This window comes from Cyclopterus lumpus, chromosome 14 (genome assembly GCF_009769545.1).
Source record: "Cyclopterus lumpus isolate fCycLum1 chromosome 14, fCycLum1.pri, whole genome shotgun sequence".
Lineage (NCBI taxonomy): Eukaryota > Metazoa > Chordata > Actinopteri > Perciformes > Cyclopteridae > Cyclopterus > Cyclopterus lumpus.
This window is the reverse complement of record NC_046979.1, coordinates 5862604-5877993: the sequence shown is the minus strand read 5'-3', so window position 1 is coordinate 5877993 and position 15390 is coordinate 5862604. Positions and strand designations below refer to the sequence as shown.

The window sequence follows — 15390 nt, the reverse complement described above, 5'->3', positions numbered from 1 at the left end:
CGTGGCCTCTTGTCAACTGCGGTGTGCTGAATGAACCCTCGGCTTTGTATCGCAGGCAGAACCAGCTTCTGAAAAGCTCCTGAGAGGACAGGAACTTCCTGTGGGTTTTCTCTCTGCTTTGTGGGGATTGCAATGCGAGTGACGTTGACTCTTTGTGTTTCGTACCGCTGCAGTTTCTAAAGAAACCGTGCGTAGCTTCTCCCCATCCAAAACACACAGACATGTTCTACTTGTGCGAGGACATTTTGTTGACTTTCTTTTCTTTGACTTTCCAAAGACCTAACTCTAAACCGTAACCCCCAAATCAAATGACTAACCCTGTGGGAGGTTATCCCCAGATTGGATTTAAGTCACTCACAATGTGACTGTGTGAACAGGTTGCTGTCCCCATGATGCTTTTCATACACGCTTATAAATAAAAAGAACTAACACTAAAATGCACGCACTGGACCCTCCTCCTACAAGGTACAGCAGCTGGTTTTGTGGTTATCCAGGGAGTTCATTGCAACAAAATGGCTTCTTTTATGAGGAGTTGACAAGTGTGGATCAGGAGCCAAAATATTCGCAGTGGCCAAACCGTGGAATTGCAATTTCCGGGTTTTCTCACGCGATGTCATTGGGCCCAAGAAGACTTTTTTGGGGCCTTAACCCATTGACTTACATCTGTAAGTCTTAAATATCCCTCAAGTGTGCGAGTCGAGGCAGAGCAGGGAGGCGGGGTTAAAGGAAACACACCGTTGGGCCCCCATTGGGAATGCAGAAGATCCAGGTAATTTTATAGCCTCAGGCGCCGCTGAGCGATTTTCATAGGAATGAACAGGGTCCCAATTTAAAAGGCTGTATCCAGTTCTCTCTATACATCCATGGTGTGATGCTAGGAAATAAGACATAATGGCGTATATTGACGCGTTGGAAATCAAACCTGTGTCTGTCAAAGTCTTTTACGCACTTTTTCAGAGTGCTTTTTAAAAATTTTAATTTTTGGTCACCAAAAGCAAATATCCTGCTTGGACTTGAGTTTTAAACCAAACCTTTTTGGTTTTTCAGGAGGCGGTGGGAACAGAAAAGGAAAAAGCAAGAAATGGAAGCAGCTGCTGCAGTTTCCCCACATAAGTTTGTGTGAAGAGCTGCGACAAACCACAGGTAAGAAAACGCCGTCTTTCCACATTCTCACAGGGAATCGCTCCTACCTTTCGTGGTCTCTTATTGGTCGAGTGAGTCTGACGCCTTTTAATTCAAACCGGTTGTATCCGTGGCAACTTGGTTGTTGCTCCGTCTCAAACGGGCCCTCAGGTTTTAAACCATTCTCAGGTGGAAATAACCAGACCTCCATATTGTCACGGTGCAAAGACCCTCAGAGATCCATGTGACGGTCCCTTTGCGATAAAATATGAAACATTTCGGTGCCAATGTTTTTGTTTGTATGAATGGATATTTTCTGTGTTTTTTTTCAATCCGATACGACCTCTGTGTGTGACATCATCTATTGGCTACACAAACTGCGCCGAAGCACCGGGCCTTTCGGATAATTCAGCTACTTAGTGAAAAGAGTATCGCGTTACAGTGCTAGTTTCTGCCAAAGGTAACGAAGTTACTGTAACGCGTTAGTCCCAACACTGGTCATATGATATGCTACGTGAGTACACTCTAAAAACAATTATAACTGGGGCCACTGCAGAACATTGCAGATTACATTTTGATATGCGAATTTGGAATTCGCATTAAAAAAAAAGACACCGCCGACTATCCCCGCGGAAATGTGGCCACAATTTAGCCCAAAACACGATGCAGCCGTACACTATGGTTCCCACCCTGTTCTGTTATTGCATTAAAAGCTAAAGTTCACTTGAACGCATGACAGTGTTGTGCAACTTTATGGAGAGAGCAGGAACAAATCCACTGAGGAAATCTGAGCTGCACGGGGTTAAAGGGACGACATGCAAATTATATTTTAAAGTTAGATTTTCCCTTCTTCTTTGTGCGGGGGAAAAATCCCATCAAGACCTCCTGGCTGGTATACAAATGTACAATTTACTCTGATTTACTTCACAGGCTCTATATGTAAAGCCCTTTCTGCAGTTTCAAGAGCACATCAGCAGCAAAGGTCATGATTTGAGTCGCAGTGTGGTGGCCCCTGAAGCTCTAAACGCTTCAGAAAACAAATCAAGCACACAACACACAGTGTACTCAACACTGAAGTCAGATTAGTTGGCTATTTTTGGTTACAAATTGGATACGCAGATATACTGAAACATGAGCTAATCGCACGGTAATATTTCAGTATTTATCAATGTGTTGCGTTGCGCCGAGTTTATATGATCGATGTTGATTTTTCATTTCCTTTGTGTAGCAGTGGTGGCCTAATTATATTTGACAAAAATAGACATCCATTCATCCATACGCTCGACATCCATTCTCTCAGCAACAAAAACCTCAGGTTACTTATAAAAAGAAACAGAGGAAGAATGGATGGTACGCTCTCACACACTCGACTGGCTCTAGCTTCACAATCAGCGTGCTGACATTAAAGTGGTATCGATCCGCTCATTTAAACAGATAAAACTCTTTTCCAAAATGTCAAGCTATCCAGATGTAACAGATTACATATGGAAAATAAGGATGGCCTTCCTTACAGCAGCTCTGGAAACACCACCACCACCAACATTCCTGACAAATACATAAAAAAGAACGTCTGTAGAGTTGACAACAAGAAGGTCTTAAATTAAAGCCTTTCTGGAGCTGCAGGTCATTTGTCAAAATAAATTACTAACAAATTAGAACTTTCATGTAAAAGCAGAATAAAGCCGAACACCTAAAGGGGAAACACAGGCAGTAAAAAAAAATAAATAAAAAAAAATAAAAACGTGCACATCCTCGGGATCTAACTATAAGTTTTATCATGATAATCTCTTTTGGGCAATTTTAGGAATATGACATGCCGACAAAGTTACCAAGGCTGAAAACAAGCCAAGGACAATGAGGTTATACGGTATGCGCTTTAACCCCTCGCCTACCGAGGCGCTCCAGGATCTAAGTAAGTTCTCAACTTTAAAAAAAGGTGCAAGTAGTTAGGGTTGCTGGGTTCGTACAATCTACATGAGTAGTTTTTCTCCTTTCTGCCACTGTGGATTCAATCCAATAACGATCAAAACGCACACGTACCTTCAACGTGATTGAAAAGCTTTACGTCTTGTCCAGAGTGGACGCTAAGTAAACTCTTCATATTTTCATCTTTTGAATGTTTCAAACTATATCTTACACATTGCACCTTTAAAAGAAAAAAATTTATCCATCAATGTATTGTTACATTTTAAAGCCAGTTGGTGTTCTTACTGCGTTTCAGTTGTATTGACTGTGCTTCCTTTGTCTTCAACTGATCGAGACGGATGAGTGTTGTCTTTTTGTAACCGCGAGGCTTCCTGTCCAGCACATTGCTTACAAGCATGCGTTGTTGTAACTTCTGTTTTGTTGTTGTTTTTGCGTTCACTTCCCCCCCCCCCCCCCTCAATTTCCGTTTTGCCTAAATATAGTGTCAGGATCCTCAGAATCATCAGATAAAGCTAAATTCCAGGCTTACAATCTTCCAAAACTTGACTCCTTTCATACCAGCAGCAGATCACTGATCTGGTTCAGAAAAGTCATGCGCACGAGAACTCTGATTACAGCCTGCAGGAGAGATAAAAACAACAACAACCATATTTTTGCTCAAGTGGTACCTTTCACCTTTCACCAGCGTACTTTCATTTTAACAGGTGACGGGTTCGAGACAGAGCCCAGTTACTGATACCAGACCAGGCAGAAGAACACAGACTTAAAAAGGAGTGAACCAGAAAGAAGGAAAAATTATATTAAAAATAAGATTGTAAAATCAGGACTTTTGAGGGGGCAGGGGATGATATACACAGACCACTGTGTCTACCAAATAATACCACCGCCTACTCGGCACTGTAAAATGAAGGTCTCTAGAAAATGTTGTCTCATATGGTATCAACATATCATTTAGTTTTAAGTCATTAAATACTGTAAACAACTATTTGGGTTGAGCAGCACAAACGTCCTTCTTAACTCTGAGTTCAAAGGAGTTGCTTATCCGTATCCTCGGTTTGGTCCTGTAATAATGAGGGAATTGTCCCACCCTCATGCCTCATGTGCACAACTTTAAACTTTATGTTGGTGGACTGTTCATGCCCCTGTCAATGGAGCCCTTTTGCTTGACTGAATTGGATGGAAACACCAAATCAACACGGCGGAAAGCCTGGAACAGTGAATGTTTAACAAGCAGCTTAGTTCTTGTGATGAATGGATAGTATTCATGTGATATACTGAGCAAAGGCCCCAAATAATGATACGTTTGGGAGGATATGGGTTAAAAAACAATTCATGCCACATAAAATTGAGCTGAAACATATAGTTGAACAATATGCACCTATTTTGATAAATCAATTTAAGACATTTTTCAAGCTTGAAGAAAAGGAGATCCTATTCACAACTCTCAATAATATCTTCATTTATTTTGTTATAGTTTTCGATGGCATAAAAACAACAATTAGTTTCTTCTTTGCTCTGCATTGTTTCCCATTAATTACCTAGACTGTGGCAACCTTCCACCGTCTATTTAGTCCTTCCACAGTTTAATAATGAACCACATTTATTTTTTATGCTTCTAAATGGATGGGCTGTCTGGCGGGCCCGCCCCGGGCACATTTACTCAAGTAAAGTACTTGAGTAGTTAAAATGTACTTAATTCATTTAATTTCTAGCACTGATAGAACAAATACATTGTTAACAAGAATGCAACGTTCCTAATTTGCTCTCAAAGTGCACCAGATTGATGCATTTCAATTTAGAATTAAGAAAGAAGTACGAATGGAATTAGCAAGCTAGCTCGCGAACTAGCCAGGCATCCTTTTTCTTTTTCTTTTTTCTTCTTTTTTTAAGATCTGCATCCACTCTCTTCCCGGAAAACTTCAATCCACACTTCAGCCCCATCGATGTGTGTTGTCACCATAACAACTAATTACAAATCGCCATTTTCTTTTTGAACTAGTCAAATGACCGCATGAAAACAATGTCTACTGTAGTCTTGTTTTATTGCAACCTTTGATTATAATCTCACCACCGCCAGGACGTGGAAAAGAAGCTTCGGAGCGAGACACAGGACAGAAAGCATCAGAACTGTAAAGTGTTGTGGGAAGCCAGTGAGGGATCGTGTTGAGCAAATTATGCTGTGGCTTTGGTTGAGGTGGCTGAGAGGCTGAAGGGCGACTCCCCCAACTGGCCTCCGATGCTGAGGACCAGTGGAGGGTCTGTGAGCTGCAGAGTGGACCACAATACATGTGATGTGAGTGTCAGGATGTCTCTGAAAGATATTTATAAAACAAGTCTGCTTCTTTTCCTTTCTTGTTCTTTCTTTCGTACCAAGAACTAGTCTCTGGCCCGGAGCGCCTATAACAGTTCTGTGATAATCTTGTGAGCTACACAACACCCTCTTTTGTTTGCGAACAACTCGTCCGCACACACACTTTAGGGTACTTTTGGTTTTGGCTTTGTTTGCCTGTAGACCACAAATATAGTTACATATCTAGATACAATCACAACATGAATGCAAAAATCAGAGAAATCGCTATTGGATATTTATATCATATCTTTCGGCCCCCGCGTGTTTACATGTGATGTCGGTGTGATGTGAAATATTACCGTTAGCCGAGTTCCCATCCATTGACGACGTGCTTGTGTTTGGAGGCACTGTCCCCCGCACATAAGAAGCAGCATTGAGACTTAGCTGATAATAATAATAATTATAACCTATAATAAAACATATACTGCCCTGAGGTGCAGGGAGCCACAAGCATGAACTCATGGACACTAGGTGTTTGTTACTGGTCCCGTGAAGTAAGTGCACTTTTACTCTGCAGGAAAGAAATGACAAAAATTATTCTTTCATTTAAAATCTGGTCGTATTCTTTATTTTGTATTTTTTTTGCCTAAAAGCACACGTGTACTGTCCTTACTAATGATTTTGTGGTATTCATACTTGGATGGTTTCAGATGGAATTTGACTCAGACATTCATGCTCCCCAGAGGATGCACGTTTAACATGAGGCTTATTTCTCCCCACTACATTTATTTGACAGTTATAGTTTGTGATGACAGGTTATTGAAGTTCAATTACCATCCATCATTTAACGTGTCGTTAGCAGTTAAACTTTTACCCAGCTGCATTTTTAAGTAGTTGAAATGCTGCTGACGTTGTAATAATGCATCAAGACTTTTCAGTAAAACTGTGTCGTTATGTAACCCCTCTGAAAAGGGCAATTTCTGCATAACAAGTAAAATGTTTGCGTTGGCGCATCATGCAAATATTGGGGAATAAATCTGACCTAAAATATTTTTGGACTCAAATTTTGTAGCATTGCGAGATCATAAACATATGAGGGGCTTTATGAAATTGTCTCCCCGGCCGGATCTGGCCCTTGAAGTCTGAACTTCCAGACTGCTGCCACATGTGTTCGGCCTCATTCAGGCTGTGAGAAAGGACCGGAATCACCCTTTTGCACTATCCTCAATCCCACTATGAATCAAAATCTCTCCAACGTATATTAGGATTTGTATATAAGTAGTTGTATATATTGTTTTACGTCATTTCATTTGATCATATTCCAATTTTAACATCACTATATGTTTGTGTGTAGCGTGAAGGGGGCTCACAATGTACATGTCGATGACCTTGAAACATTGTTAAGACTTGTGATGTTATCAGCATTAAAACAAAGTTACGCAGCCAACTTACAAAACAGTCTAAAAGAAAAAGAGAGAAATCTATTGAGGACAAGAGCGAGCAAGATGGGAAAAAAAAAAGAAGCTTGATTTAACTGTTTAAATGCAGTCACGCAGGTGTCTTGGATTTGTGGACTTTTCATTCTTTTCCAACACGTATTCAAAATATCACAGTCGTGCAACAGCAAACCGAAAGAAAAAATAAACCTGCACTGTAAAAACGTCACTGTGAAAAGAGACATTTACGTTTTGATTCCTTATTGAACGATTCTTTGGCCAAACTGCTGATGCTTAAATAGCCTGTGTATTAAAGAAAGCTTGGTTGGAGCAGCGCATCGCTCACTTGATCAGCAGCAGATGCTTTTTTTTCTTCTTCTTCTTCTTCTTCACAACAGAGCGGCTCCTTTCCTCAGAGGTGCTTTGCAAAACTTGCGTCGATGTGCGTGAGCTCTTGTCCCGACGCGCCGAGACAGGAAGTTCAGCGTGGCCGCTTGCAAAGTGTTGTGAAAAGCTTATTAGAGGAGGACGTGAAACACCAATACGCGTGAAGGAAGGGCAAAAGTGTGAGAAATGGAAATAGGACAATTGATGAGATGGACAGAGAGATGAGCTCAGGGAGGATTCAGTTCTGAAAAGCTTTGCGACAGCTTTACGAAACCAGAAGAGAGAGAGATGAGTGGGAGGAAGTCTCCAGAAAGACATTCAGGAAACTGTCAACTTCCTTGTTCGTCAGAAACAGGTCGTCTCTTCTCTTCTCACCTCTTTTTTTTTTGTTTTCTCTTCTCTTCTTCCATCTCCTCCTCTCTCGCATATTAATACACACCGTGCAGGCAACATCTCTATCTGGCACAGCAATGCATCATCACGGTGATCTCCACTTATATCCACGCCGCTTTCTTTGCTTTTCACTTGACTAAAACGTTCCAATTGGGACACTAAGTTGAAAGTGTCATTTTAAAAAAAGGCAGCTGGCAGCAAACAGTGCAAACAATGGCAACAGTGCTGACCTGAGGGGGCTCAACGGGTTACAGGTTACATTTGTGTGGACAATAAAAGACACACAGTCGTGAGATTTATGCCAAAATCACATTGTTTTTTTCGCTCGTATCAGTTTTATAGGGTAGGTTGATTTTTCTTAAACATGTTTTGACTTTTAATCCTCTTAATATTACTATTCTTGACTTCCCCGGAGAACACAGATATGTGGGAAATGGCGTGAATGTGAAGAAAGTTTTGGAACATTATAGCAGAAATCTTGCTGAAAACACACGTGAGCGATTGGTCCGAAGGTTGATAAATGAATTACAATGCATTACATGTGTCATTGGAGGTGAACTCAGGCCGCACATTTCAAAAGAGGTTGAAGACACAAAAGGGGAAGAGAAGAGAGAACAATAAATGTCTTTTTCACAATAAAGAGACGTTTGTTTGTTTTTCCGCCGTGTGGATTCACATCACACAAATACAACATTTGTGATTCCTGAATCAGTATGAAGTCATGTGTGAAGGGGCACATCGGATTAGTCAGCTGGTGTTTGTCAGTCAAAATGGAAACAGAGTAGGGGGAGAATAAAAAAAAATAATAATATATGGGGAAAATATGGGGAAATCTCATGTTCTCGTTGAGATTTTGGCTTTTGAGGACATTGTTTCAGCGATGCCAGGGTTGAGAGTCGTCACACCTGTCGACGCAAGTGAAGGTTTTGGTATTTGCGTCGCCCGTTCTCAAAACTAAACTTGCGTTTGTTACTATCGTCTTCCTTTCGATTGTCTTTGACTGTTGACGTCTCTCCCCGTGCGGTTTGGCTGCTTTTCGTCTATGTGGATGTTCTGCTTTCCGAGTGACACGTGCAGGAAGTGAGTGGAGTTCACACTCGCTCGTTTCTCTCTCTGCAAAACGGCAAATGGAAGATGCCCCGAAGCCATTAGAGAAACCCGATCTCAATTCACGCCGGCTTTAAAAGTTCAGCAACGGGTTGTTTTTCTTTTTTCTTTTGTCGAACTTGATTTGTGAACTTGTTGATGAACAACATCTGCAATCCATGGATTCATGCATTGATCACCAATGAAGCACACGGTTTAATACAATTCCGAACACCCCCCTTGACAAGAGTGTGGTACATGTCAAGAGGTTTACTCCGATATATAATACACTTTTCTTTTCTTTTGAACAGCAGAAACCAGTTGTCTGGCTTACATTTTTGTGATTTGCAGGTAAAAAGACATTTAGAAACATTTACAAAATATGGGCATTAACCACCACAAACCTAAACAAAGTCACTTTACAGATCCGTTTGGCTATTAGTGAGCAGGTAGAATACATTATTAAGTGGCCAGAGATACACATGTATTTGGTAGAGAAACCTAGCCAGTAGCGTGACTAAGTGGCAGTCAACAAGTTAAAAGAATAATGCAGCCGTGAACGACGCTAGAACTCGAGCCCAACTAGACATTTTGATGCTGTGGAAAATGTGAATTCAATATTTAAAAAGCCGGCCAACTCCAAACACCAACGTACGCACGCCTGTTTTTTACAACCGTGTCAACGTGTTGTGGCCTGTTTGTCATCTTCACGACATTTTTCTAGCCATGCTAGTTGCTCTGTGAGATTTCATGGTAATCATACGGCGAAAACATAGAAAACATTGTACATACACAGTACTGAACAGAACCAGCAGTGAGAACCCTAAAACCTGTGGCATCGTAAATTCACTGTTCGGGCGTACGGACCTTTGGAGCCGGCAGGAGGCCCAACAGAGGCCTCCTTGTATAAGATCTCTGCGTGATGATGTACAGCATGTTCTGTACAGTCCAGGAGCTCTTTTCATGTACATCGCACCTCCCGTGAGCTATTGAGAAAGTCCAGTGATCCACAACCGCAATGAAAATGTCCCAGAACTGGGGGATGTTCTATTTTACGCACGAGAAGCCAGTGTGGGATTGGCTAAGCAGTTCTGGGATGACGCTCATTTCTGGTGTTTTTGAGAACGAGAATAATGGGTTTGGATTTAATCCAAGCAGGCACTATAAAACAAGAACAACTAGAAAAGTTCATTATTTCGTCTTATTGACGTGTTTTCTTGTTGTCGACCTCTAGATATCTCACTCTGTTCAGCTTTCCTTTGACTTCGCCTCTCTTTTTTTTCTCCACAAGCCGTCTTCTGCATTGCTCTTTTTGCCCTCGGCTCCCCATTTACTTTGCATTGATCCTTCTCTGTTCACTTTGCAGCAGGGTGAAGGAAGTATGTTCAGAGGGAAGAAAAGAGATTATTAGAGGAGAACATCGAGGACGTGGCAGTGTAGCAGAGCGCAAAGGAAGAGCGATAAGTGGAGCAGAAACTACTAAGTGGGAGAAAACGGAGCATCAGTTACCATCCGTCACTGCTTCATTGGTAAGAGCTCACTCCGTTAAGTGACACGAAAACAAATTAGAAGTCAGTGGCGACCCAGGCTGTCTAAGGGGCAGTGGACACTTTAATGTTTTCTCCACTAGAAGGAAATCATAGAGGACACTTCATCACATGTTTTCTCCACTAGAAGGAAATCATAAAGGACACTTCATCACATCTTCTCCACTAGAAGGAAATCATAAAGGACACTTCATCACATGTTTTCTCCACTAGAAGGAAATCATAAAGGACACTTCATCACATGTTTTCTCCACTAGAAGGAAATCATAAAGGACACTTCATCACATCTCCTCCACTAGAAGGAAATCATAAAGGACACTTCATCACATCTTCTCCACTAGAAGGAAATCATAAAGGACACTTCATCACATCTTCTCCACTAGAAGGAAATCATAAAGGACACTTCATCACATGTTTTCTCCACTAGAAGGAAATCATAAAGGACACTTCATCACATGTTTTCTCCACTAGAAGGAAATCATAAAGGACACTTCATCACATCTTCTCCACTAGAAGGAAATCATAAAGGACACTTCATCACATGTTTTCTCCACTAGAAGGAAATCATAAAGGACACTTCATCACATGTTTTCTCCACTAGAAGGAAATCATAAAGGACACTTCATCACATGTTTTCTCCACTAGAAGGAAATCATAAAGGACACTTCATCACATCTTCTCCACTAGAAGGAAATCATAAAGGACACTTCATCACATGTTTTCTCCACTAGAAGGAAATCATAAAGGACACTTCATCACATGTTTTCTCCACTAGAAGGAAATCATAAAGGACACTTCATCACATGTTTTCTCCACTAGAAGGAAATCATAAAGGGATGGCGGAAGAAGACGTGGATGTAAACAATGTAGGTTGTAAAGTATTCAAAACGGTGTGTTGTAAATGCAAATGTGCACGTTACAAATGAACCCGCCACATTTGTTAGGAGCACATGCGGTGGCTTTTGGTGTGAGATAGTGAACGTAAACAGCTTTCTTAGTCTAAAAGTAAACTCGCTGCAAAGATCAAAACAAAAGCAGTTCATCTCAGGTGCTAGTAGGAGGCCAGGTTGTTCATTTCCTCGAGAGATTCTGTCGGTGATGTTGGGTTATACGGATGATAATCGTTTGTCTTGCAGATCACGTTGCTCTTCTCCGTCCTCGCCTCTCACAGCGAGCACACTGTTGTCCCTGAGTCACTTTGTTTGTTCATGAAGCATCGTGAGGCGCTTTGCATCCAGTCACAGATGTAAATTAAAAATGTTCTCGGTGTTGTTTTTTTGTCCCGAAGCTCAGCAGGACAGATGAACTCAATCTAAAACCTCCCGAGCATGTGTAATCATTGTTCGTGCAACCTAGGCTCATCCATCGAGTAGGCTGTCTTTAACGCTCCTTTGAACGTTACGTACTACAAATATTTTACTGCTGCAACAAAGGATTTTCTTTGATACATGTACTTGAAATAATTAAAACAGTAAAATATGTCAATTACAAGTTCCTACACAGAATATCTGCATTGGAGGAGCTAGAATCAGTCAAGTTTTGCAGTTTTTGCTTTAAAAAAAAAAAAAAAACAGAAAATTATTAAAGGGTGATTTTCTGTGAGTGGGTTGACTATAAAGTATTTCCATTGCTAACTGCTTTCCTGCATCTAATTGTTCTCAATAATTCCTGTGAATAAGACTGCAGATCTATGCAGATTTTATCATCGAGCATTATCACCCGCAGCCGCGTGTGCTGGGATTTGACTAATAAATGTGTCGCCGCCATTCGTTGTTGCGTTGCGTTAGACTCCACTTCCGTCAGTCAAATCCCTGACTCGTTACAGCGTTTACAACTCCATTGATGATAAGCGGGTTACTGAAAGTAGAATGGTTCAAATCCCTAGTCGGACTGGGCCAGTCCGGGACTTTTGTTTGAGCATTGGTTCAACCTACGACTGTTAAATGTTAGCGTTGCGTTGGACGATACATCACACAGGAAACAGATTAAGAACATTGAAGAATATTCTCACGTAGAGCCGAAACCAACCAGTTGAGCAATCAGTTACAAGATCGACACGCGCATGTATAGCGACCGAGTCAACAACACATTGGAGAAGAAAAGATGGCCAACTCTCCAACTAGCACAGGATTCCGTCGCACCCTCGGCACGGCATCGACCAATGGCCTTGCACGCTGGTGAATAGTTGTCTTTCCCCCAAGGAAGGAAAGTATGACGCGCTGTGCACCTCTTTTTTTCTATTTATTAAACATTGTGAACAGACGGACATTCAGCCGGTCAGGAACAATCTCACAAATTTAAAGATTACATCTTGTTAACAGGTCTGTCAATCAACTGAATCATGACGAGTATGAAATGATCTAAACAATAATAAATAAAAACAGGGACATGAAAAAGCTTTAAATCAGGGGGCTGTCAATTTAAAGGAAAGTAAATAAAATACGTGGTCTTTTGCTGTGTGGCGTCGTGCCACTTTAAGGTTAATCAGCCTGATATTAGATCATAAATATGTAACAACTTCTCGTGAAAATAAAATAAATGTCCCTTTCATTTTGTATTCCCTTCCCTATCGTCGATGGAAAGGTGCACCCCATTCATGTGACATTTTGATTGGAACGTGCATGTATTGCTTTAGTTCATGAAACTTTCCTCTCCTTGTCTCCACAGAAAAGGACTACAGCAGCCTCTGCGAGCGGCAGCCAATCGGACGGCTGCTGTTCAGACAGTTCTGTGAGACCCGACCCGAACTGAGACGCTGTGTCAAGTTCCTGGACGCTGTGGTAAGAAGCGTGTGTGTGTGTGTGTGTGTGTGTGTGTGTGTGTGTGTGTGTGTGTGTGTGTGTGTGTGTGTGTGTGTGTGTGATGGTCTTTGTGATGGTCTTGTTGAATGTTTGTCTTGTTCCTGGAAGTGTGTGAACGTTTTGTCTCAAATGCCCTTTTCCATGACTACTAGTGTGGGAAGAGACACTAGTGTGTGTGTGTGTGTGTGTGTGTGTGTGTGTGCGTGTGTGTGTGTGTGTGGAACCATGAACAAAGAATCAAGAACCATAACGGTTCTGTGGGGTATCTGCTTTTTCTGCTTCTAAAAAGTTTTTTAAATGTCATTTTCAAACAATTTAAATGAATTAAAAGGTACTGCAAGGAACTTTAAAACTGTTTATTAAAACAGTCTCAATGTATATCAATGAATGCCTCTCGGCAAGAACATTAGCCATTTCTTAAAAAAAATTATTCTTAATGCTCGTCATCGGTGCCACCGGGTCGGATTACGGCGAAATCAGACCAAATCATCCGGCTTCCCTGCTGAGAGCTCAGGGCCCGGAGAAAAAGCGTCTCCATCTCCAGCAATGGGAGCAACACAGCTCTAAAAAAGGCAGATATCTGAAAAGCTGCACAAGGAAAAGCACTATTATCTGCATGGTATTGTAGATAGAGAAGGGAAATAGGTTTTTATGTCCCTCTTTTAAACAACTTGTAAACATGGTGAGTTGGTTCTCATGCAGGAAGTTTAATTATCCTGAGATGCCTCAAGACACTTGACGTTTAGAGTGCAGAGGAGGAGGAGGAAGTGGAGTTTAATATCTGTTTAATGAAAAACTTGAACTTTTGACTTCTGGAGAGAAAACTGCGTCACGGGGAACGGCTCGCTGCTCACGCTGCTCTTAAAAGGAATGTTTCAGTCGCACTCTTGTTTTATTTCAACCGGTGTGTGTGTGTGTGTGTGTGTGTGTGTGTGTGTGTGTGTGTGTGTGTGTGTGTGTGTGTGTGTCTGTCGTCCCATTGATGCCGTTTTGACTGATGATAAACCGTGGTTTCCTCCTTCACTCTTATGGCCGCTCTCTAGTAGTGGAATGTAACTTCAGTAGAGGTACATTTAGTATTGTTGTACTTCCAGATAAATAGAAAATATGAATCAACTAATCAGGTAATACAAATGATCACAAGGACATAAAGTAATTAAAAGGAGCTCCACTCTTACAGGCTGCAAAAAAAGTCCAAACATTTTTGGATAGATTTCACTCAAAACCAGAAATGTTTGAACCACGTGATTGCTTTATAGAAAAAAGTCAGAGCACCATTAAAACCACCAGGGTCCATCCTCTGGGCACCATGAAGACCAAACCTTCCACCAGTCCTTTCAACAGATGTAGATATGTGACCGAATTCAGGAAGAGACCTCTTTGACTGCCGGCTGTGTTAGTTTATATTTCATCGGACTATATAAAAAAAAAGAAAACACGGCTTTATCCACTGGAAAACATGATCGTCCGTCCAATCCCATTTAATATTTTCAGGTTACACCCCCATTACAATGGAAAGCACCGAGCTGAGATATTGTTGGTTGAGGTAGTCCTCATTCTTCAAGCCTTTTTATATTTAAGAATGAAACATGACATGTTAATCCGGGTACAATGAATACAAAAAAAGTGCAGTCGCTATTCAGGGTACTAAAGTACTAAATTTGATGTTAGTAATTAAAAAAAAGAGAGTATTGAAAATGAGTGTTTCCAGACTTTTCAAATATATAAAATTCAGGATAACATTTTTTTTTTAAAGTATCATGCAAGCTAGCACTATTGTCTTATCAGTAAGGAATTTTGCAAATGGACGATGTGTGGGTTTGTACAGGAAGAGACACCAAAAAAAAGTTGTGAATCGTACCTAGCAACATCAATGCTACAAACGACCCATAATGCAACACTCGCTGTAGGTTTCCGATGTTGCATTGGCACTCCATTCTCAAATAATCAGCCGTTGTCAAATACAACACTTGCCCTCTTTTTTCAAACCCGATATCCAGAAGCAGCAGACTGACCAAGCCGTCGCTAGAGAGCGAGGCTCCAGTCTGACTGAGCCGCTCGGCCAAACTGCTTTACAGCTTTCAGTCGTCCAGCAGATACAACTCACACACACACACACACACACACACATACACACACACCAGGCAATTATGTCCTCTTTTACCCCACAACCGCTTCCCGTCTCTTCTCAAGAGAACTCTGCGAGAGGACGAGTTGGAAAAAAAAGGAAAATGAGATTTGAGCCGTCTCTGCTGTCACTTAGCGTTTACTTTTACAGGCCGGGGGGGGGGGGGGGGTGGGGGGGAGGAGAGGAGGAGGAAGCACTTTGGAGTGTTTTCCAGTCAGGCTCCGTTTACTGCAAGTGATTCTGACGGACGGTCCGATGTGAGGGGAAGAGGATG

The 15390-nt window shown here is 41.4% G+C and overlaps 1 protein-coding gene across 1 annotated transcript in view; it reads left to right on the top strand.

Moving 5' to 3' along the window:
• Positions 1-15390, top strand: part of grk6 (G protein-coupled receptor kinase 6) — a 38822-nt gene that overhangs the window by 7793 nt on the left and 15639 nt on the right. Inside the window, exons 2-3 of the mRNA XM_034549467.1 lie at positions 1048-1143; positions 12855-12967. Of these exons, the coding sequence (XP_034405358.1) occupies positions 1048-1143; positions 12855-12967 (209 nt within the window). The remainder of the gene's footprint in view (positions 1-1047; positions 1144-12854; positions 12968-15390) is intronic.